General features: G+C 52.4%; 1 protein-coding gene across 2 annotated transcripts in view; it reads right to left on the bottom strand.

Moving 5' to 3' along the window:
- Positions 1-9869: 9869 nt before the first annotated feature.
- The window catches only part of EIF2B3 (eukaryotic translation initiation factor 2B subunit gamma), a 105321-nt gene continuing 92020 nt past the window's right edge, over positions 9870-23170 (bottom strand). The window contains exons 11-12 of one of the 2 annotated variants that reach the window (XM_075155947.1): positions 22312-22415; positions 9870-10084 (exon numbers count right to left, since the gene is read on the bottom strand). In XM_075155947.1, the coding sequence (XP_075012048.1) occupies positions 10032-10084; positions 22312-22415 (157 nt within the window). In that variant the 3' untranslated portion in view covers positions 9870-10031. Of the gene's footprint in view, positions 10085-21034; positions 21915-22311; positions 22416-23170 lie in introns of those variants that run through there. The other variant, XM_075155946.1, reaches the window with a different exon arrangement.

Raw genomic sequence — 23170 nt, 5'->3', positions numbered from 1 at the left:
GAGGTCCCCCGGATGGATGGGCGGTGTCGGGGTACCCCCTGCCCCAGCTGGCACCGGGTGTGTCCCAAGGGATGCCATGTCCCAAAGGGATGCCATGTCCCAAGGGGATGCCATGTCCCACGGGATGCTGTTTCCCAAAGGGATACTGTGTCCCACGGGGATGCTGTGTCCTGAGGGATGCTGTGTCCCCAGGGATGCAGAAGGGAGGCAGCAGCCACCACAGGGGATTAGAGATGGGGCATTAACATCCCCCAAAACCCTTGCGCATCTCTCTGTGCCGCACTGTGCTTCCGTTTCCCTGCGCCTCCCCAACAGCAGGAGGCTGAGGCGGGGGGAGAGAGGCTGGTCCCCAAGTCAGAGTCCACCTGGTCCCCCCAGATAGGGCTGAGATAGCAGGGAAGGCATAAAGCCCCATCTCCAAGGCCAGGGAAAGCCCTGGGGAGGGAGCAGAGGGGTCCCCGCCACATCCCACCTGGGGTGATTCTCCATGGGACACGGCACAAGGGACAGGGCCAGCGAGCCCCCAGCCCAGCACCGCCAGCAGGACCCGGGGGTCCGGCCTCTTCCCCAGCCCACCGCCGTCCTGGGGGCAGGTGCACCGAGGGGGTATGGGCGGACCCATCCCAGCTCTGGGATTTTGGGGGGACCTGCAGCAAGCAGACAAACAGACAGGGCTGGGGAGGGGCCGGTGGGGAGGACGGCATCCCCGGCAGCCGTGGGGGGGTCCTGCGGTGTTTACAGAGCTTAAAAACCGGCTAAGCCCCGCAAGGCCACGGCGCACAATAGCGTGTGGACGTGGTGACACCGGCCGTCCCCACACCACCTTGGAAGACAGAGGGCCCTGCCACCCACCGCCAGCACCGGGATTAATTATGATAATGTAGTTCTTTCCCCCTTTGTCACCCTAATGAATGGGCCCCTTTAGGATTTTAAGGCCTTTGTTTGGTGCCTCTTTACTGCGGTATTGTAGGATGGGGACTAGCAGGTGGCAGGTCCCCAAACAGCCCCTTTTGTCTCCTTTGGGGGCTGTTTTGTGGTGGGGTTGGGGAGGGGGGTGCGAGGATGCGGGGAGGGGGGGGCTGCAAGGGGGCTCCTGGATGGAGTCGCAGCGCTCGCCCCATCGCTGCGGGGCCGCGGCGCCCCACGCCGTGCATCGCGGCATGGGGGACCGCTGGCCCTGGCTGTGCCCCTAGCCGCCCGCGCCCTGGCCCGCTCGGTGGGCAGATGCCAGGAGCCACCGTCTGAGCCCCTGCCTTGATCTTTTACTGCCTGGGCAAATCAATTACCCAGCAGAAAAGTCCCTAAATCCCACCATAAAACCCGTTTAGCAGCCGCCGTGGCGCTCGCCGGGCCCCGGGCAAACCTCGCCCGCTGCCGGCACGAAGCCGGGAGCGATTTGCTGCGGGGAGGGTGGGTAATCGCTGCTGGGGAAGGTCGGGCTGCGGCTGCAGGTGCACAGCGTCCCCCCACTCCCGGGAGGTGGAGGGGGGCTTCCCCGGGGACCTGGCTGTGCTCAGACCCTCCTGAGACCCCCACAACTCCCAGCCCCTCTGCACCAGCCCTTCCCATCCCCTGGTCATGGGAGCAGCTGAGGATGTGCCCGTGCTGTGGGCAGCACCGGGGACCGGGGAGGGGGACAGATGAGGGGCACAGAGGCACAGGGAGCGAGGAAAAGGCAGGGCATGGAGGCACCCGGATGGCGATGCCCTGTGCCAGCGTGGGTCCGTGCGCCCCCCCATCAGCCACACTAAGCAACGAGGCTGGTGCCACCACGGCGGTGACGATGGAGCCTTGTTTCTTCCCGTGCAGCCACACAGGAGCACCTTTAATACCACAAGGACAACGCCAGCACAGGGACAACACCAGCACGGGGCTGAGGGACCTGGGGATGCTCAATGTCTCCCTGATTGCAGGCTGGGCTGGAGATGCCTTCAAGATGCCCAGGAGCACCGGAGACCCGGGTCTGCTCTGCCAGGTGCCGGGCACTGGGGATCTCTCTGCCTCACGGTACCTTCCCCATGGCGCAGGGGACCCCGACTGCCCCATCCCCCCAGACGCACAGGGCAGAGAGACTCCGCGGGAAGGGGGCAGATCCTGGCTGGGCAGCGCCGGGGGCTGCGAACCGGTGAGCAGTGGGGTGGTAAAACGGTGACAAGTAATTGGTGTCCCGGCCAGTCCTTTCATGCCGACGCCGTTTTATGGGTGAGGAAATTGCTTGTGAGTCAGGAACACAGGAGACAAATTTAGGAAGTGCTCTCTGAATGTGCCGGGGTCAGGCGCCGAGGCCGAGCGCTTGAAACCTGGGTGGCCTCGGCGTTCGCCCCGCGCCCCCCCGGCTCCTCGGCATGGGAAAGCAGACCTTTTATCTTATCACTGCTCTTCCGCCGCCCCGGCCTCCCCCGCGCGGCCCCCTCCCGGCACAGCCGCTCGCGCCGCAGACACAATGTGCGGCGGCGGCCAGCCCCGCGCCCACGACCCTCTGGGAGCGCCTGGCACGGGGGGCTGCTCCCACCCACCTCCACCCACCCACCCGCCTGCCAGGGGGCTCGGAGTCCCTGCATCACCCTGCGGCCCCTCCGGCCAACAAGGCGACATGGGGTGAGGGGACACAGTGTCACCCTTCAGGGACCGGCGCTGGCGCAAGCTGCTGTGGCCCTGGGGACATGGCGATGGGGAAGTGCTGGTGCAAAGGCATTCGTACGCCATGGGGCAAGTGGTGCCCGCGCCGGTCCCCATCCCCGCCGGCAAAGGTGCTGGGGCTGGCAGACCCCCGTGCCACGGCGCTGTATCCCACACCTCCTCCCTCACCACCCGGGCCTTCCCCACGTCCCCTCGTGCATCCCCCCGTGCGTCGGGGAGCAGGTTCTCCCTTTTGTTTGTTTGCTACGGTTTTAATTGGGAGGAAAGGCCGTGGCCCCATTAAAATGCGCCTGAACGCAGCCGACGGCTACCTTGAGCGCGCAGCCCCCATCCCCGGCCGCCGCCGAGCGCGCCGCATCGGGCGGTTTGGACGTATTTTTCTTGATCGCTGGCCAAGCGCTCTCTCCTGCAAAGCAGCATGTTTCTCATTTTCTGTAGGTTTAACTCCAAATTAATTTGTAAGTGATCTAGGTTTCTTGTTCCCCGAAAGATACCTAATAGCAGGGGGGAGCTCCTGCCAACCGAAACGTCTCAGCGGGGTAAAGGAAAAGCAGGAAAAAGAAACCCAGGAACTGTGACCCCTGGTGGGTATTTAACAAGGTGTCAGGGTGAAGGATTTTTGGAGCCAGCTAAGTGGATGTGACACCGGCCCCGTGGGTCGGGACGGGGCGCGGGGATGCTCCCGCTGTGGCGGCAGCTGCTGCTGCCAGGTCTCATCCTGACCTGGCCCTTGGGGGGAGCGGGAGCAGGGAGGGATGCTCAGCATCCTGCTGCCTGCGCTGGGGTGCAAGGAAAGCGGGGGGAAGAGGAGATGCTTGGGGATGGGGTGAGCCATCCCCAGCACGAGCCGCTGGAGATGCCCTTGCTGGGGGACCGAGGGAGCGTATTCGTGCCCGGCAAGGGCTGCCAAAGCGCCGTCGCCTACAGGGAGGCAGGAGAGGCCCCACAGGGTGGGGGTCCCCCGGGGCTGGTGGGTGGTGTGAGGGGGCCAGCGAGCCCACCGGGCGCCCCTGCCGCATGGGAAGCGGGCACGGTTTAATTGGGCGGGCGGCCGCTCGGCGGGGCCGGCTGCTGGCAGGCGGACACAAGCTCTTTTGTCTCCGCTCTCGCTCCCGGCACCGGCTGGGGCTGGCAGGGCCCGGAGTGGTTCAGCCACCGAGAGCCGAGCTCGCCACTGGGGCAAGCAGCCAAACCCACCCCGGCTCCACGGGCTGTCACAGGCCTTCGCTGCACGCGAGGAAGCGCCCAGGTGGCCGGCGAGGCTTCCCGGCTGATCAGGGGTTGGGAAAATTGCGGCAATCCCCAGCAGAGAGCCCTGCAGCCCTCCCCGTGCCCCCTTCTTGCCAGGAGAGCTAGCAGGACAGGTGAGACCCCTGCCCTCCCCACCGGCCAGGGCTCCCCAGGGCTCCTGGGGGGCTGGCTGCATGGCCAGGGTGCCGGGGCAGCAGGGGTGTGAAAGCACCTGGGCTGTTGCTCTCCAAAGCAGGATCTGCAAGGAGGTGCCAAGGAGGGATCTGCAGCGAAAGTAGCCACTGCTTTTGGATCCCGGTTCCTCTTACATCCCCCCGTCCCTCAGCTCCGCTCAGATCCCCTCTGCAGCACAGGGTCACTGGCTGGGGAGCTGCGCATCTCCCTCCTTCCCCGGCACCCCCTGGGCATAGTGGCTCTCCAGACCCTTGGGTGACGTCCGTAAGGCCACTGGACAGTGGCAGGGTTGGTGCCGGCTCGGGAAGAAGGGGCTGACTCCCACCACGTGCGTCCTTTGCCTGCCTGGTCTCTCAGGGGCAGCGCAATAGGGAGCCCAGGAGCCTCCTCTCCCAGACCTCCCTCGCCACGGGGGGAACAGGGGCTACGAAGGTGGGAAAGGACGTCAGAGTGGGAGCAGGAGCCATCCCCAGGTGATGGGGGAGATGGCCTGGCCACCACCCAGAGGGGACTGTCCCTCCTCGCAGAGCAGCCCCAGCCCCTTGCACGGGGGAAGCAGAGCCAGGGCCGCCGGGTGCATCGAAGCCAGCTGCGGATCAGCGGCAGCCGTGAGCAGAGCGCGGCCAAATCCCTTCTTCCCGGCATCCGGCACCAACCAGCCCTTTTGCAGAAAGGCCCGAGCGGGGGGAGACGCCGCTGTTGCTCAATGACCTTGCAAGGGCCCAGGTCCCGGCTCCTTCCCGGCACCGCTGGGAATGGCTGGGTGACGCGGCTGAGCGCTGCCGGCCCAAAGAGCGGGCACCATCACGGTGGTGAGGAACCTCTCATGGGTGGCGCAGCCCGGCTGGGTTTGGCTCCCCAAGTCTCCCAATCCATCATCAGGGGATTCCCGGCTTTCCTTGCCCGGGAGCACGGCTTGATGCTTTGGGGGAATTCCGGTGCTGGGGTGAAAATCAGAGGGAAGGGGCTGCAGGGCCGTTACCCACCGGCCATCTCAAACGTGCCTGTCACCGCCGCTGGCATCGCCGGTCGGTGGTTCCTCACTGTCCCTTCCAGCTCTCCCAGTGCTGGCAGGCGGCTGCGCCCCAGCCCCGGGCGCAGGTGTTCGCACCGGAGACCACGGTCCTGGGGGACAGTGGTCGGTCACCACCTTCCCTGCCTGGGGCGACCCACATCCCGCCGCGGGGTTAAACTCCCCAGGGAAAGGAGGGAGGAAGATAGGAAAAACAATCACAAGAATTTGTTTCATACTGCCTGGATCCCTCCCCGCATGCAGCAGTGTTTTTGGACGGCCAATTTATAATCAGCAGTGTGGAATGTTGTAAATTAAATATTTTTAAACAACTTTGCTCTCTCTCTGGTTAAACATTTCAGAGATCGCTCTTTCTTGTCTGTCTCTTGCTGGGTGGTCCCTCCATTCGCCCGTACATCTTCCTCAAACACAATTAACCATTTAGATGTTGCACAAAGGAATAGCTTATGCATACAACACCAGTCGCTCGCTGCTCTGGCGCTGGGGGAGGGAGGCAAATAAGAAGGCAGCTTCTTTTATTTTCTGCTAAAAACAAAAACAAGAAAATCCCTTTTTCCTTCCCAAACTATCCCATTTTTCCTTGAATTGTAAAGGCACCGATCCAAGCTCATCAGCTGTCTTGGTGCTCAGTCCAACAATCCCCTTGCGTCTCCCCTCCCCTGAAATTCAACATTAGCATTTTAAAAGCCTTAAACATACAAGTTTATTTAGACTCAAGCTCTCCCAAGCTCTTGCGTTCCATATTTATATACACACGTTTTTTAACATATATAAAATGTCTGTCTATAGGGCCTGGAAGGAAGTTCTCGTCTGCCGGCCCGTCTGGGAGGCACAGGCGCGGCTGTGGACCTTGGCTCCCGGGAGATGGAGTGAAAACCGACAGGATCCAGAAATCAGCCGCCCGGCTGAGAGCGAGCGAGCCTCCACGGGCCGGCTGCTGCAGAGGTGCTCGGGGGGGTTGCTGGGCGCTGGACCCTGGTGAGGGCACCTCCATGTCCCCGAATTAACCCTGTGGGTTGCCCAGCCAGAAGGGCCCTGTGCCCTTGCGCTCCCCCCATGGCACCGGGGGGGCTGGGCGGGACATGGCGGGCAGCCTGTAATGCCAGCGGACCCAGCCCCAATTGCCTGCTGCAACCTTCAGTCCTTTAAAACAGGTGACCAAAGGCCACAGGAAGGGCCGCGTTTGACAGGAGGGCAGCACCGATGGCCACCGTGGTGTCCCGGGACCAGCGGTACCCAGGGAGCGGGTTACATCACGCACTGTGCAACGCGCGGTCGTCACGGCGTCGCAGCGGGCGCAGGCGACGCCTCTGGGAGCCCCTCCTGGGGCTCGATCTAACCCTGCCCCTAGCAAGACACCAGGGCAGGGACCAGAGCAGCCACTGGCCCTCACTGCGGACTTGGGCCAGCGTGGAGACAGCAAAGCACCTCCTGAAAACACTGATGTTCCCCAGACCTGCAGGGTTTTATAAGGAAAATTCTGTTCTCCTGGGACGAGAAGGTCCCACCAGCAAAGTCCAAAGGATGGGCAGGGCATGGTGAAAACCACTCTTTCCAGGCAGCCAGAGGAAGGAAACTGAGGTGCAGAAGCCAGCAAGGAAGACAGTAGGAGCAACGCGGCTCTGCATGATAAACCTTGGAGACCGGAGGCAGTAAAAGACTGGTGAGTCCTCGTGATGCCCAGCTGCGAGAGGTTCAGGAGAGTCCTATTGCTAGGGCTGCACACACAGTGTCAACTCGACAGGTGATGGGGGACCCAGACCTGCGGACTTGAGGCCATATGACCACTCAGCCTGGCACTCCTCTCCCCTTCCTGTCCACAAGCCAAAAAACTGTCCCAAAAGTGAGATCAAAGCCTGGTGCAAAGAAGGGTTTGTGTCCCTTTGAACACTGCCGGGGTGGGAAGCCCGCTGTCCTGGGGAATGGCTGGCTGCTCGCCTCCCCCTCTCGTGGCTCCCCTCCAAGGCTGCCAGGAAGATGGGAACCATCCACTTTGGACTGCAGAAGGGATCAGATGAGCTGCTGCTTCCTGAAAGATCACAAAAGTCACCTACAAAAGCAAACACGAACGGCCGAGGGAGGAGGGCCACGGCTCTGGGTATCTGTAACAACCCAGCAAATGCTTTTCTCAAATCTGCGTCTTGCAAACGGGCTTGGCTGCAAACATCCTGGGAAGGGCCTCGCTGCAGAGCTGCTGCAAGTGGTGCCCACCTCTTACAGGAGCCTGGACAGGAGCTTCAGGTGCCCCTGTCACCTGAAGGACCCACAAGAAGTATGGGCCAGGTGTGTACACACACTGCCACTGGGCTCTGCACCCACGCCAACCTGCTGCCCTGGTCACAGAAGCTGCAGGAGCTGCTGGCAGGACACCGCTCAGTGAAACCCAGGAGCTACGGAGCTCGCTGGGCATCATGGCAAGCCTCTGCTTTACCATGTGCAGAAGCAGCACGTGACATGCCATTGCAAGAACCTTCTCACATCAACCCCAGCTGTACATCTGCCAAGGAAGCGTTCAGGACAAGCCTGTCCAGGAAGCACCAGTGTCTACAGAGCTGGGAAGCTCCATCTTTTCAGAGAAACGTTGCCTATAAAGCACCGCCCTGGTGCTAACAGCACTGTGATGGGCACGGGCCGTAATGCTCAGCTACCAGCTGCTCTGGGTGTGACAGAGCAGCAAAGTGAGGAGACTTAATTGCTTCTGAGAAGCGACCTGTTCCTCAAAGCTGGTGAGCAGCCTGTACCAGTAACACCTTCCCAAAGGTCTGTATGACCTAGGACCAAACAGTCACATCCAAAACTTCCTGGGAACAGAACTTCCTTTCCTTGGTCGCCTCCCTGATTTTCTTGAAGACCGTAACGTTTATCGCTCGGTTTGTAAAGTTGCCTGACTCAATCCATCACCTGCTCACCTGATGATGACAGTGGCGTGGAGACCAGGTTAGATAAGGAAGGGTTAACCTCCCAGTGCCCGCCTTGGGATTCCTGAAGGCCCTATTATCCCGAATTATTTTTCATAATTACTGCCACACACGTAGACTACATCAAGAGTGAATCTTCACTTTGATAATTTGTGCTGTGAAATCTCACTTTGGGATCTACTTTTATCTCACACCAAACACCTGCAGGTCGTAAAAGGCAAAAAGGAAAAGAAAACGCCTCAAATCCCAGCCAGGTTTTCAAGTGTCAGAGAACACTAAATTAATGCTAAATTCTAACCGACTCAGTAAAGAGCCCCCCACCCTCTTCTTAAATTAGCTAAACAAAAGGACTGAGACTTTAACATATAATTAAGGCACAAGGAGGTAGAGCTGTAGCTGTTAAGTAAGGGGATGATGACTTTTCAGACGTTAAGTTCTAAAAAGGGAGAGGGAGAAGGCTTTGTGTTTGAGCAAAAGGACCAGGAGTCAAAGTCCCTGCGGACCTCTCTCGGCTTTGCCACAGCCTTCTGGTAAAATGCAAAGCCAGGTAATTACGCTCCACTCGGCTTCTGTTTCTACACACCCAAAATGGATGCCTTGCTCCCTTGCTGCACACAGAGACAACAACTCTTTAATTAACCTTCGTAAAGCCTCTGCGATCCTTGGATGAAAAAGGCTTCGTACCTTAAGAACGTGTTTGCGTGCATACGCAAGGCAAAACCTCTAGCACAAAGCCGGAGCTGAACTGCAGCGCGTTTCTTCTTTCTGCAGCTTGTCAGAGGCCTTGAAGCTCATCCTTACCCATACTTTCCATTCCAATCTGGTCTTTTCGAGGAGGGATTTTGTTTATGAAACTCGGGGAGTGTCTGGATTATAATCTCCTGTCAAATTAGGTAGGAAAAGGTAATTTTCCTCAGGGGACATTGGTGCCCATGAAGCGCACATTTAACATCACTTCAGTTAATGAAATATCATCCCAGCCAGTTGCTGTAAGCACCTCTGGATGTCGAACTGCTGGGGCAGATAAATGTCCCATTGAATCCTACCAGATTCTAATAAACAGCTTTAGGTAGGAACTTGTGTCCAATTTATAAACGTTAAAGAACAGCGTGTGTTTCAATCCCATCCAGGTGCTTTACAGTCCTGGCACAACCCCTGACCACAAGGCTGTGCGTTTCACATGAGCACCCTCGACTCATCTCACAGACGTAGGTAGAGTCACCCACAGATCATCTAGATGTGGGGAGGGACCTCTTGTCTGGGATTAGGACCAGCGGACCGACAAGTGAAAGAACCATCAAAATAAGGCAGAGAGCACCCACTGCTCACACCCCACTTCCCCTCCACACTCCCCCATCCCTCCAGCCTTTTTGGGCAGGATTTCAAAGTAACGGACCAAAGTCAGCCCTGATGGAAATGGGTGCCAAACTCCTCAACTGCATTACAGAAAAGAACAGGCGCAGCTTTAACACTTCTGTGCTATGGGGCAGCATCATGAGAGAGAGAGACAGAGAGAGGAGGAGGAGGCTGGCGAAGCTGCCGGGCTGCAAAGAGCAGTCCGCGTTACCGCTGTGTTTCACTGCCCACCTGCTGCGTTGATGAGATGCACAAGCAGCATCCCGAGCAGTTTCTCCCAGGCTCGGGGACGGTGGTGCAGGACTGCAGGGACGTGGTTTACATCGCAGGGAGGGCGGCTAAGTCATTCTTTGGAGTAGGCACAGTCTGTGTGGTCCCCGCTCTCCCTTCTGCTGGAAAAGTACAGTGCGTTCGCCGGGCGCGCAGGAACCGATATTACCCGGCACAAACCCGCGTGCATCCCAATGAGGGGGGAGGGGCTGACGGACACACCGCTCTGTAAATACTTCTTTATTAAGACATAAATATAAAGCTGAACAGGAAAGGAGCAATGACAGGATAAACCGTGCCAGTACTGATCTGTACGGATGATCTTATGATGCTTGAACATCTGGTTCTGCTGCTGGCTTCCATAAAATCATCTTTAAAACCTACTCGGGTTATATCTCCATCAGCTGTTCGGTGCCCACAATGACTTCATTAACATGTTTGGCTGAAAAGAGAGAGGGAGAAAAAGAAGAGGAATTGAGTTTTGCAGCAGTGTTTCAGACCTTGCATTTTTCAAATCTGTAACTTTAAAACAAATGAGAAAAGCAGATTCTGGGGAACTCGAACACAGATTCGCTGCCTTTCTTTGGACTCCAGCGTCTCTCCAGCAGTATCCCACACACATGGCAAAAGCCTAAACAACTGACTAAACATCAGGAGGTTTCTCTAATGAGAGTTTTCACATGTATGTGTCACTACTAAACAAGAGAGGCCTGGCGGAAGTCACAGCTGCTGCTACACCTGTGAGGCCTAGGTCGAGGCAAAGAACCATCGACATCCAACATGGAGATCTGACGTAAAATTAAAGATCAGTAATCCACCCCGGCCCTAAAGTGTGCTGCATGCCCTCAAACTGCATGGAGACTGGGGAGGAGAGGGGTTGCTCAGCATCGGGGGGCCATCAGCGAGGCAGCGCGAGATCCTCTCAGCAATCCCAACTCAACCCTTGCAGCTTAAAAAAAAGGGCTTTTTTTTTTAATTGAAACCTGACTTCTCCCTCCTGGATTCCAAAAATCTGGATGGAGCCTCTCCAAAAGTATCCATGTGAAGCAAGGTCTCTAGGCACAGTTATCACCTCTGAGGGTAACGGTGGGCAGCCCACCTTAGACTCCTGTGGAGCAAATTTGTTGGAGGGGCAATTTCTGCAAGGTCACTCCTTCGCCTGTTCCCAGGAGCTCTGCACAGCCCCAGTGGACACATTAACGTGCCAGTCCCTGCCCCAGCACTGTTAATGCACTGTACTGAAAGAGCCTTCCCTTTAAAATGCAAAAGCAGCTTGTCAGGGAAGGACTGCAAATAAGGGATCTAAAGCCAAAATAATAAAAACATGCAACTGAAAGCCCAGTGCCTAAAAAACCCAAGCATGTGGCTTCAGAGCGTGACACAAAGCCAGTGTGCTCAAAGTGGGTGTCCTCAGGGTACCGAGGGGGGAAGCGGTGAATCTAAATTGCTCTCTGGGAGCTGGACACCCATTCAGGTGGAGCTCAGGTGGTTTGACCCATGCCCCTAGGCTCTCCATCTCCCCTTCTGCACATTAGGAATAACAATCAGCTCTGGAGCCTGGGACAAAGCATCAAGGCCTGTGAGGTGCTGGGATACACTGATGGAGGCTGTGTTCTCTCCCACACCTTACACAGCAGTGGGGGTGGATAGTCAAGGATGATGGAAAAAACGAGTTGTGTTTTATTTACCCACCTAAAACTCCTCCCCTCAGGGGAATGGATTTTGCAAGACTGCTGCAAAACAACAAACATGCCACCTTTGGCTAAATGAAGAAATTCCTGGCAATGCCCAAACCGGCCAGGCCAACACGATGCTTCTCTTGGTTTAAAATTCAAGACATTACCTTTGCACGATACAAACCATTGCTCCAGAAAAGGTTTAATCAAAAACTGCTCTAAAAACTTTAAGGAGTTTTGGATTGTGGCAAGGTAATTTCCCACTACCACCCCGACCCCACAATCATATGGATCCTGCCGTCTCAGCCTGGGGGACAGAATTGGGTTAGGCACACAACCGCCTTTCAGAGACCCCTCGTGAAGGCAAAAATAAGGAGATCAAGGAGCTGCTTCTCGCCTTCAGCATCAGATCGAGTCATTTAGTTCTTTGCTCAGGGTATTTAGTGACAACTGATAATTGATGCTGAAGCCTCATGCTAACATCTTGGAGCTCGAAGTTGGAACGTGGAGCCCCATCTCCAGCACTTTGGGCAGGATGAGCAGAGGTGGATGCAGTGCTCAGGAAAATGAGGGACTGACTGTACAAGCGCCAGGTGCAAGTGTGATGTAGGTAGCACCACACAACCTCTCCAGCACAACTCTGCCAATAGCCCCAAGTCCAGCCTTCAGCACCTCTCTCCTCTCGTCCTGGACCCCACACAGCTTTGCCAAGGTACCTCAAATCCAACCTGCAGCACTTCTTGCTATAACATTCCTCACCCCCAACAACTTTCCCAATATATCTCAAACAGGCCCTGTAGCAACTCCTGTGACTCCATTCCTGAACCTCCTCCAAGCAGACTACCTATCATGTTGATTTCTGTGATGTGAATAAGACCCTGGCTACCATCCAGTGAGAGTAATTACGTTATGCCTCTGCAGATTAAACATGCCTTCATCTAGGCTTATAAAGAGCCATGTCAATTTATGGTTCTATATATAGGTTATCTGTAGCAATACTTTTTAATAAGGAACTTCTTGCTTCATTTCAGACAGCATCCTGCACTGTCCTAAACGTGCAGAGCTGGGATGAGTCCCGTCACATACTTTGTTGCAGAGGTGGTACCAACTATTTGTATTTTGCACTGACATGCTTGCAGCCGCCTTATGATATCTTGCATTTTACACCTGATGAGTTCAAAATGCTTTTCGAGAGTGGGCGAATAGGAGCATTCCCATTTTATAGATAGGGAAAGTGAGGCAGCAGCGAGTTTAGGGAGTTTAAGTAGCCAAAGCCACACAGGAAATCAGAGCATGCATTCCCTCATCTCCCATCCCTCTGCCTGTTTTGTCTCCTCCTTGATCCGTGTGGCCCAGATTCCCTGAAGCAGGCACACACAGCCTGCCTGGTATGTCACTGCTACCTCAGAGACTCGCATGAAATCACCAAACTCATTTCTCCTTGTACAGGCTAAAAGAAAACACATGAATGTGCCTGCCTCAAATCCGAGAGAAAGTTTTTAAGTGATAAAGGGAATGGTTTTGCTAGAAACAAAGCCCGATTCCGCACCCCCAGGGGATGCGATAGGCAGATAAGGATTCACCCTGCTTCCCTCTTCCCTTCCCAAAGCCCTCCTTGTGGAGGGAAGGGAATTCAGACTCCACTGCATGTGCCAGAGAGCCGAGCTGCGGATAGCGTTTCATTATCAGCCGTGGCTGCCAGTTGCCAGTGGCTCTGGCTGGTACCAGCAAGCTCAGTTCATGCAGAAACTCTGCCTGAAACTCGGGGGGAGGAGGGAGAAGTACCTCACATGCTTAGCTGTTCAGCTCCGTTCTCCTTCCCCAGCTCCCCATTAGGGATTTCTTACCAGGCTGCCTTTTATCTGACACTGGCAGGGTTACAGATGCATTCAGCCCACAGAGAAAGAAGAGGGATTAGAGAAAGGACTTGCAGAAAGCCTTCGAGTTGGACTCTGCAACCTTAAATCATGTTCAACTAGATCTTCTCAGATTGGGAGCATCTGGTGCTAAGCAGATCCAGAGCTGATCAACACATTCAACCTCCTGATTAGCACTTTGCTTCAATTTGCTGAGCAGCCCAGCCTGAAGTCAGCCTGGGTGCTCGAACCGAGTGTCCACGGAGATTTTACTGAGTGTAAATCAAAAACCTGTCACTCATTATATATGCGTTCCTGCTTTGGAAGACATTTGTTTACACATAGTGTACACTAGCCCCTTAAAAACATACGCACAAGGCAAGGAGAGCTAGAGAGCTGGGGAGCAGCGCAGCTTTTGGTGCTTGGCTAAAAACAAATTGTAATGCAAATAAACAGAGGGGCGGAAATGACTGCGCAGCCCAGCACAAACCCCATCAGCAGGCCGGGGGCCGGGGACCCAGCGCTCCCCAGCCTTCCTGGCAGGTTCCTGCCAAGCTGCTTACAGAAAGGGGATGCCGGAGCATTCCTTTAAAAGCCATGTGAAAGCATCTCCTTGTTGTTTGCTCAATTAGCCCCAGACAGATTGCTGCTGCTGCTGCTGCTGCTGGTGGCAACGCTGGGTTGTAAAGGAGGAGGGGAAGGAGGGGAAAGGGAGGGGAAAAAAAAAAAGAGAGGAAAAAAAAAAAAGGTTAGGGCCTAGGCCCAGGACCACCACGAAGTTCCAGCCCTCAGGGGCTCCAGAAAACGTTCAGTTTACTCACTCAATTACATACACTGTTTTATAAACCCTTTAAAATAAAATAGAAAACAGTCCCTGGCACAGAATTACTGCTCTATTATACAGCAGTGATGAAAGCCACTGCTGTGTATTTGCTCTCTTTAAAGCAAGAGATAGTTTAACTTAAAAAACTAGGCGGGGGGGAGGGGTGGCTGCAGAAACGCATGCACGAAAACACGCTGTGGGTGGTTCCTACCACATTCACCCAGGACAGAAAGGATCAGAGAGTGGGAGAGAAGAGCAACTTGTCTCTGCAGTGATGGTTGGCCCTGGAAAAGCAGCCAGGTTGGGGGGGAGAGGAACTAAAGGGGCTTAAGGGGATGGGAAGCAGCTGAAGCTTGACTTTGGGAGGCTGGAGGGTGTTTTAAATTACATGTAGAGATAAAGAAGGGAAGCAGGTGATGGGGGCTGATTTGTTTGTGTTTACAGAGCAGTGGGGCTTTCCAGTCAAGGCCTGCTCTCTCGCCAGCCACACTTTACTTACGTGATCACTGGAGATCAGGGGTGACCATGCTGTGGCCCCAGAGGCCAGGAGTGTCTCACGATTTCTCCCAAGTGCCGCGTCAGCCCCGCTGCACAGCCGTCAGCCGAGCCCGCGCGTCTCTGGGAGCGATGCTCCCCATGAGCTGGGTGCCCCAGCTGCTCCCAGGGCTGGGAAGTGCAACTCACCCCAGGGGCACTGGGAGTGGGGCAGGCAGATCAGCTGGGGCCTGCAGCCCAGAACGGGCAGGCAGTAGAGATCTCACTCCTGCCTCACACCCACCCTGAGCAACCACCAGTGCACAGTGCCAGTGCTCACCTGGTTCAGCTGAGGCTTTTCTCAGTTCAACCAGTATTAACCCATTTGCCCTCAAACCCATCTGGGGAATAGACGTGTCTTGGGAGTGTAAAGGTAAAGACAACACTGAACTCAGTGCCCGAAGAGAGAAGAATTTACCGTGGCTTGGAGCAGATGGATGGGGGGAGTGAAGGAACTGGAAAGAGAGGTGTACGGGAAAGTGATCAGTCAGGGTGTTAGGAGAAAGGTTAGTCAAGGGAAAAGGAGACCACATGGGGATGTGCCTAAGATAGCAAGCACCTTGGGGAGAAGGACACACTTGGAGTCCTAGTACCGGGGCAGAGTCCTAGGAAAGTGTTTAAGAAAGTGACTGCATTGTACCGATCGATGTGCTCCCATGGGGTATCACCATCTCATAGCAAACACGAGCAGGGATCTCAGAAACGTCAGTCTGAAAGACTCTGTCTACGCTTCCTGCTAAGATGGCAGAGATGCCATATTTGCCTGGGCACTGCTGCCCACTGTGCTGGATGCAAGCAGAGGTCCCTCTCCTTTCTCAGCATCCATTGGGGTGTTCTTCCTGGCTCTTTCATGTGGCTGAGCTCTAGCAGAGCACAAGTGGTTATTTTCTCTGCATGGAGCATGTAAAAATATTTCCACAAGGTTACAAACTGCTGCCTTATGGGTAGACTTCACAATCAACATGCTGCGAATGTGGCAGCTCGTTTAACCCGCTCACTCAGGAAGTCTGAACTTCCCCGGTCGGGAATGACAGTGTGCACAAGTGTGACAGTCCTCAGCGGCAGAGGGGAGGACAAAGCGTTGCTGGATGGATATTCTAGGGAAGTTTCATGCCACTGCTAAGGCCAGAACTCATAAAGCATTTTTATACAACTTGGAAAAGAGGCTTATTAGGATCAGTTAGAAATGTAGTCATTGCATAGTCACTGAAACAAAATTGACAACTATTTAAGAGATGCCTGTTTTAACTGCCAACTAATATCCTTGTCAGGGACACTCAGTAGTAAAACTGCTTCAGGGAACAAATCATATGGACCTCTCGGTTTTGCTATGAATTTACACCATTCCTACATCATCTCCAGCTCATCTTGCACCCCAGTGCACGATATACATGTGTGCACTGTTTAGTCTGTGTCTGTTCTTCACGAGCTTTCATAACTCCCATCTGCACTGCAGCATGCTTTCTGATCCTGACCTTGTGTTGTGCTAAGTGTTTTCAGTTCCTGAAGACTTCACCAGGAGGTATTCAGCATCTTGCAAGAGCAGATGCTCGCCCCTTCTTGAATGCAGCGAGAGCATCAGAAAGTCCCTCAGTTCCTTCCTGTCCCTATCCTGCTAAATCTTGGCTGGGGCAAAGCATCCTCACGAGCAGTCACCCATTCATATGTGGAAGTTTCATAAGCTGTACCTGCCTTCAGAGGATGACATTAGAGAAAAATGTGCTCTTTGGCCCTCATTAAAATAAAACAATCTTACTCTGTTTCATTGAGAAGTCCTAGGACTCCAAGCTTGGAACAGGACTTGGAAAATGATCGGAAACGGGAGCCAGTCCTTACTGGATATGTGCCTTTTTCTGTTCTTGTGAGAAACCACACAGTTTTGGCTATGTGATAAGCCTCTGGAAAAAAAATCTCAGTTTGCACATGTTCTCAGGAGGGCAGCTAAAAGCTCCAGAGACTCTGTCTGCAGTGAGCACTCTCGACCATGGAAGCGCAGGAGGAAGGCAGGGCTTCCCCCACGCTTGTATCCCTGCTCTATGGACCAGTGCAGCACTCGGCACAGAACTGCTTCCCTCCTGTACCCAGAATGATCCTGCCCGGGCACGACGGCGGTACAGAAAGGGATGCAATCTGACTCAAAGCAGTCAGGGGGTGAGTGCCAGATGGGAAATGGAGCATGGGACTGTTAGGCAAGGGGACTGGAAATAGCAGCTACGGTCAGACCAGGAGGAGTCAGGTGGGTGTCTGGGAATAACCAAGTAAGAGAGAAAAACAAGAATCTACATGGGACAAAGACTAGAAGGAAAAACAAAGAGAAGGCTAGGAATGGGATGAGACTGGTCCTGGGACAAAGCCATAGCAGGGAGCTGTGAAGCAGGAGTCAGGATTAGGTAGGACACAGGTGATGTAGTTGGGGTCCAACGGCTGATGCTGGGGGCAAGAGCAGTAAAGCCTACAGTAACCAGAGCCTTCTCCTCCCAGCACCAGGAATGGATCTAGGGCTACTGACACCCATGGGCATCCGTGAAACCTCCTGGAAAAGAGTTTCTCTTGTCCCATTGCAGATCCACCTCCCTTTAAGGAATATGACCCACTACTATCAGTTCCCATCAGCTGAAGCAGCAGAAAGCTGTACAATGGAGTTCAAGTTTCTGACACTGCTAATGATCCATGCAAGGGATCATCCCTTTTTTTTTTTTCAGTGGACTGAACCTTAGCTCCCAACATTTACAAAGAAAATGCTAAGGCTAAAATGTCAAGTCTGTAATAGCTAGGAAATGCCACATGTAACATGCAACTTCAGCGCTTAAGCTGGCCAGTCCAAATGAATGCGCACATGATCGGAATCTCCCTGTCTCTCAGGTCTCTGTAAAATAGGAGGAAAAACCAATGACGTTCATACTGAGGAGGTGAAAATGAGGTTGTTAACAGTTGTGAAGCATTAAGATGACAAATGTTGCAGAAAAGCCATAGAAAGGAAGGATCTTGTCTCTTGCATAGTGTACAGTAATTAAGGTTTCAGACAAACTGAAAAAGGACAGAAAAATGAGGAATACGGAAAACCCCCACATTCAGCAAGCACTACTCATTCTGGGTGTTGACTGTGTCAGGCCACCAAGGAAAATAAAAATATATGGTGGCATAAAAACTGCACAGGAACAAGCACAGTGAAGTCTTAGTCTACAGCCTGGTCACGGAGATAATGCTACTACTAAGTATGTACCAGGATACCAAGCTAAGATTACATCAGCATCCTGGCTGCTGGCATTTTTTTCCCTTTCTGAACATATGCTTTGCGGCAACAACACTGCTGTAATGCACTTTTTGGGTGTGCAATGACTCAAGCTGTCCCCAAACAACATTGGCTCCAAACAACAATGCACATAAAACATTCCTGCCTCAATGACAACAGAGATGAAGGCGAGGGATACGGTGGTGAGTTTTGTGTCAATTTTGCTAGTTCTACCCTATGTGTGTGTCTTTACCATTTCTGCGCTTGGTGTTGCTTTGAAGAAAGGTTAGGCCACTTTACTGTATATGCCTCTTCCTGGCTAATCTATACCAGATGTATAACGTACTCCCTGCTGAATCTTGCCTAGAGACTCCTTTGGGAACTGAACTCACTGACTCTAGGGCTCATCTGACTCCTCGACTGGCCCATCACCAGCACTCCCTTCTCTAGTCCTACTTCAATGAGTGCATGCTACTTTTGAGCTCCTCTTTAAAAAGGAGTTCATCAAAAAGGCTGGAGCATGATCCTAATAACTGTCTTCGAAACAGTGATTGAATGCTCCGTGCAATTAAGTTCTTTCAGAACTGCTGCCTGCTATTTCCTATCCCTTTAATAATTACCTCCTTTTTCTTAGGTATCAACATGTTTTTCAAACTGCTACCTGCGTGAGGTAGCTTTCACAAGGCCCATCTGTTAATTCTCTCTTACCAAATTCCTTAAAGTATCAAAGAGGAAGGAAAGTGGATGCTTCCTAAGCATGGTAATAAAAGCAGTAGGAAGAGAATAGTATGGCTCTCAGGAAGCATGGCTTGCAAATCCAGAATTTTAATAAAACTCCATACCTTGACTTTGACAGAGACACGTAAAAGTACCATCTCTGGCCAGTGCTGTGATAGGGCTGAAGTCAACGCAGGGCTGGGACATCATTGCTGACAGTTACCTGGCCCCACTGTGTCTCTAACTTTCTTTTCAGGTTGAAAGTAATAGGCTGCATCTGATCTACCCCAGTAACCAGTGTTGGAGTGTTCCCTCTATTTAGGTGTCCAGAGCTTTGCCAAGCCCATTATTAAGTGATGAGGTCTCCCACCATGTCCCCAGGGAGATTATCCCACAGCCTACCAGACCACATCGTTAGGAAAACGTTCCAGATAGCCAACCTAAATTGTGTTTAATTCAATCCCATTACTCCCAGCTGTACCATTTGGACCACCCTAAATATGCCCATATTCTTCCGCAGAAGGAGAAGGATGAGAGCTGGTTTGAGTTACGTTTGCCTATCATTTGTGGTAGCTGTTCTCCTGCCATCCTCCTTGCATGGGACTGGAGTTCATTTTATGAAAGGAGGTCGGTGCACCACTGGCTCAAAGAGCTCTTGTACCCCGAGCCGCCTGGGCAGTGTGGCCAGGACTCATACGGCAGAGCAGGGAGCACACAGCCAGTTCTGCAGCAAAGTCAACTGTGGGATTTGCGTGGGGCTGTGTAGGATGATTCAGGGATATTTCTACCTTTGATGAATCCTGGCTGATGCTTTGGAATAAGGGACTGCTGTATTTTTATTTTTTTAATGTTTCTGGGAAGGTGTATGCAGCTTTGCTGAGGAGGTTTCTAGCATGTAACTCCCAGACTAGGGTCAACAGCCAGCTGCTACCGCTTACGTCTGCTGAAGTGTGATCAGCTTGCAACAAAAGGTGGCTCCAACCCAAGAGAACTAGTTTTTTTTTAACCTGGCCATGGAGGCTTGTGTTTGAAGAAGGAAAAGTTACCAAACAGAACAACACAGCCAAAGTCTTGATGAAAGGGGGAATATGGAAACAGACTTCCAGGGCCACACCAAAAGCTTGGCACAAGATACAGGAAGTCTTGGGCAGGGGAAAGGAAGTCATGGCATGCTTTCACAGTGAAAAAGAGAGGGCCCAGTTTACTACGGGACCAGCCAAGGTCAGAAGAGACGTGCTGGGCTGGAAAGACTCCACAGTTCAGGAAATAAGTCATGAACTTTGCAGACAGATCCCGGACCACCGAGGAGAACCTGACCCCCAGCCCAAAGAAATTCCAGAATGGTTAGGAAACTGAGGCAGAGAAATGAACTGAGGCTTTATTATTTTTTCTTGCTCAGCATAATGGTGTATTCATAATCTACCTGAATGTGTCTTTGCTCACGTCAATCATACGTTTCTGAACAGTTTAACTAGAGGGCTCATAGACTCATTAAGAAGTGGGTTTAAGCTTTGGAGAGGTGAGCAGTAGACTCCACAAGAATAGGCAAATGAACCACAGGTTACAGCTCCATTACTCTCCCTGCAAATACATCTACAGACTCTGAAAAATATTCAGACGACGATGACAAGGACAATCAAGAAGAAAGAAATGTTTCCATACTAAAATCAACCCGACTAGGATCTGCACCCTGGAAGAGATTACTGAAGCAGATGTGAGCGAGGTCAAAGGGTGATATTTCTGTTTGATATAATCTACTAAAGAAATAAAACATATTCCTATTTCCTAAAATATTAGCTAAATCTACACTCCATCTCCTCATAATTCACGCTGCAGGTTAACAACCAAATGCGACCTGATTCAGCTCTCCTAGAGATTCATGCAGATGCATGGATGTGGCACTTAGGGACATGGTTCAGTGGTGGACTTGGCAGTGTTAGGTTTATGGCTGGACTCAATCTTAAAGGTCTTTTCCAACCTAAATGATTCTATGATTCTGTGTTCAGGGGAGGACACAGACGGAGCATCATGAATAGTGCAAATCTTCAGTGATAGGGGGGCAATGAACCCCGCAACAGCCTTCAGACTGACGTGACGGGCAAAGCCATGAGTAGGCACAGGCTCTGGTACACAGGGACCAAGACCACAGTGCACGGAACACTCTTTGGGTGTCTCCTACGGTATCCGAGACTTGCAACTGCAAGATCAATACTTTGTTTTCACGAGTCTTTTTCACTTTTAGTTTCAATTTGAAGGCAAATTTGTCATATGCATAGCTGACAATAGGTTACGCTATACTACTGTGCTGGTTTTGACTGGGATAGAGTTAATTTTCTTCACAGTAGCTGGTATGGGGCTGTGTTTTGGATTTGTGCTGAAAACAGTGTTGATAACGCAGGGATGTTTTCGTTACTGCTGAGCAGTGCTGACACAGAGTCAAGGCCTTTTCTGCTCCTCATACCACCCCACCGGCGAGCAGGCTGGGGGTGCACAAGAAGCTGGGAGGGGACACAGCTGGGACAGCTGACCCCAACTGATAAAGGGATATTCCATACCATATGACATCATGCTCAGCATATAAAGCTGGGGGAAGAAGAAGGAAGGGGGGGATGTTCGGAGTGATGGCATTTGTCTTCCCAAGTCACCGTTACATGTGATGGAGCCCTGCTTTCCTGGAGATGGCTGAACACCTGCCTGCTGATGGGAAGTAGCGAATGAATTCCTTGTTTTGCTTTGCTTGTGCGTGCGGCTTTTGCTTTACCTATTAAACTGTCTTATCTCAACCCACGAGTTTTCTCACTTTTACTCTTCCGATTCTCTCTCCCATCCCACCAGGGGGGAGTGAGCGAGCAGCTGTGTGGTGCTTAGTTGCCGACTGGGGTTAAACCACGACAACTACGTTAAGTGCAAACCCTGCTTTGTGTCAGGACATTTACAATTGGGAATCCACCCATAAAGACAAAGCGAGCAAACAAATCCTGATCTGACTAAATGACTTCACATGGAGCCTGCAAAGGAACTTACTTTTGTCCTCAGTCCACACCCTAGAGCAGGGATCTGCCAAAACCCCAACTATAAATATTCATTAAAAAGCCCTCTGCTTGGGATGCAGTCACTGAGACAGCCATTTCCTGCCCATTATCTCTTAGGGCAGGAAATCAATAGTTCCATTCAGGCGGTTACCACCGAGCCCTCTCCACGCACACTTCCACTGGATGGCTTAACTTTGCCCCAGTGAGGGTCACGTAGTTGGAACCTCTCTGAAGCCCCAAAATAGCATTTCATAGCAGTAAAGCAGGTCTGAACATAGCTGCCCTTGTATTTAGTACTGAGCACAGCAGCTCCTAGTACGATATTCTATATCTCCATCTCCATATTCTTTTGCTTGGAGCAAGGTGAATGGGAGCCACGCTGGCACCGTGGGTTGGTAGCATCTACAAAGACAAGGACGTCTGTGTGATCAATAATTTGACTGCATCGCCCCTGACACTGAAAAAGATTACCAGCCAAAATAACGGCTCCTTCTGCTGAGGACAACTTCAGGCTGATCTAATTGTGGTCTCTGGGAAAAGACTGTCTCAGCACCCAATCTTGTTCTTTATAACAACAACAACAGAGCTTTTCTGCCAACTTCAGCGGAGCAAGTCCCTGAACTATTCTTATGCCAAGAAGCTGTACTTTCCATGAAAAACAAATCCTAATATTATAGGACACCACACTGTAGAACTGCCACTGTTTACTGGCACTTCATGAAGAAGCAGGAGTAAAATATCGAGGAAGAAATTCTGAAAATTATTACAAATGCACTGTAAATACAGCTCATCTACTTACCTTTGGTTTCCAGCCTCTGATCACTTCCAATCAAACAGTCTTTGATGTCTGCACCCTTCTCTATCACGGCATTATGACAAATAACACTGCCCTGAAGACAACACCTACAACATAAACACAAAGTAAAGAAGAAAATAATTTAAAATGACAGGTACAAAACAAAGGCACCCGCCGGAATATCTAATGAGCCTGTGACATGATCCTGTAAGTAGGTTCAGTTCTGCTCTTTTCTCAAAAACTCCACTATTCTTCTCCTGATCCTCACACCCAGTTGCTGGAAAAACTGAAATACCAGCTGTCAGAATGGGTTTGCAAAAAAGGGTTTCCAGTTTTACCTCCTGTTAGAACAGCTTTCCTCTACATTTCCTTAACAGAATAAATACTGCCAGAGGATTTCATAGACAGGACACTGGCCTGGCCCTTGGGACCTGGATCAAGTCTCGTATTTTCCACAGACAGCCTGGGTAACTGCGAGGGTGGCTTCTCTGCTCAGCTCCCCAGTTAAAAAGAGGAGCAGCAGCCCAGTCCTTCCCTGCGAATTTTGCTGAGAAGTTTCATACGTTCCAGCTTGCCAGGCACTAAGAAAGGGTGGCGAGAAGGGGCAGATCAATACCTCAGCTGGCTGGCTTTGTTCATGTTACATTCAAGCACCCGAACATGATTACTCTGCAGTACTAAACCAATGCAACCCACACTGGACCTGCTCTAGCTGCCTTGGATATCTTCACCCTCATGTAGCCTTTGACACCGCAAAGTCTGAAACGCTACATAGGATGGAACTTTAGCAAAAGTCACCTTCTTCCAAAATTTATTTGAATCTGTGATAACCAGCTTTCAAGTCTGCTGATCTGATTGTCCA

Source organism: Calonectris borealis, chromosome 8 (assembly GCF_964195595.1).
Source record: "Calonectris borealis chromosome 8, bCalBor7.hap1.2, whole genome shotgun sequence".
NCBI lineage: Eukaryota > Metazoa > Chordata > Aves > Procellariiformes > Procellariidae > Calonectris > Calonectris borealis.
The sequence above is the reverse complement of the archived record's forward strand: the minus strand, read 5'-3'. Positions and strand labels throughout refer to the sequence as shown.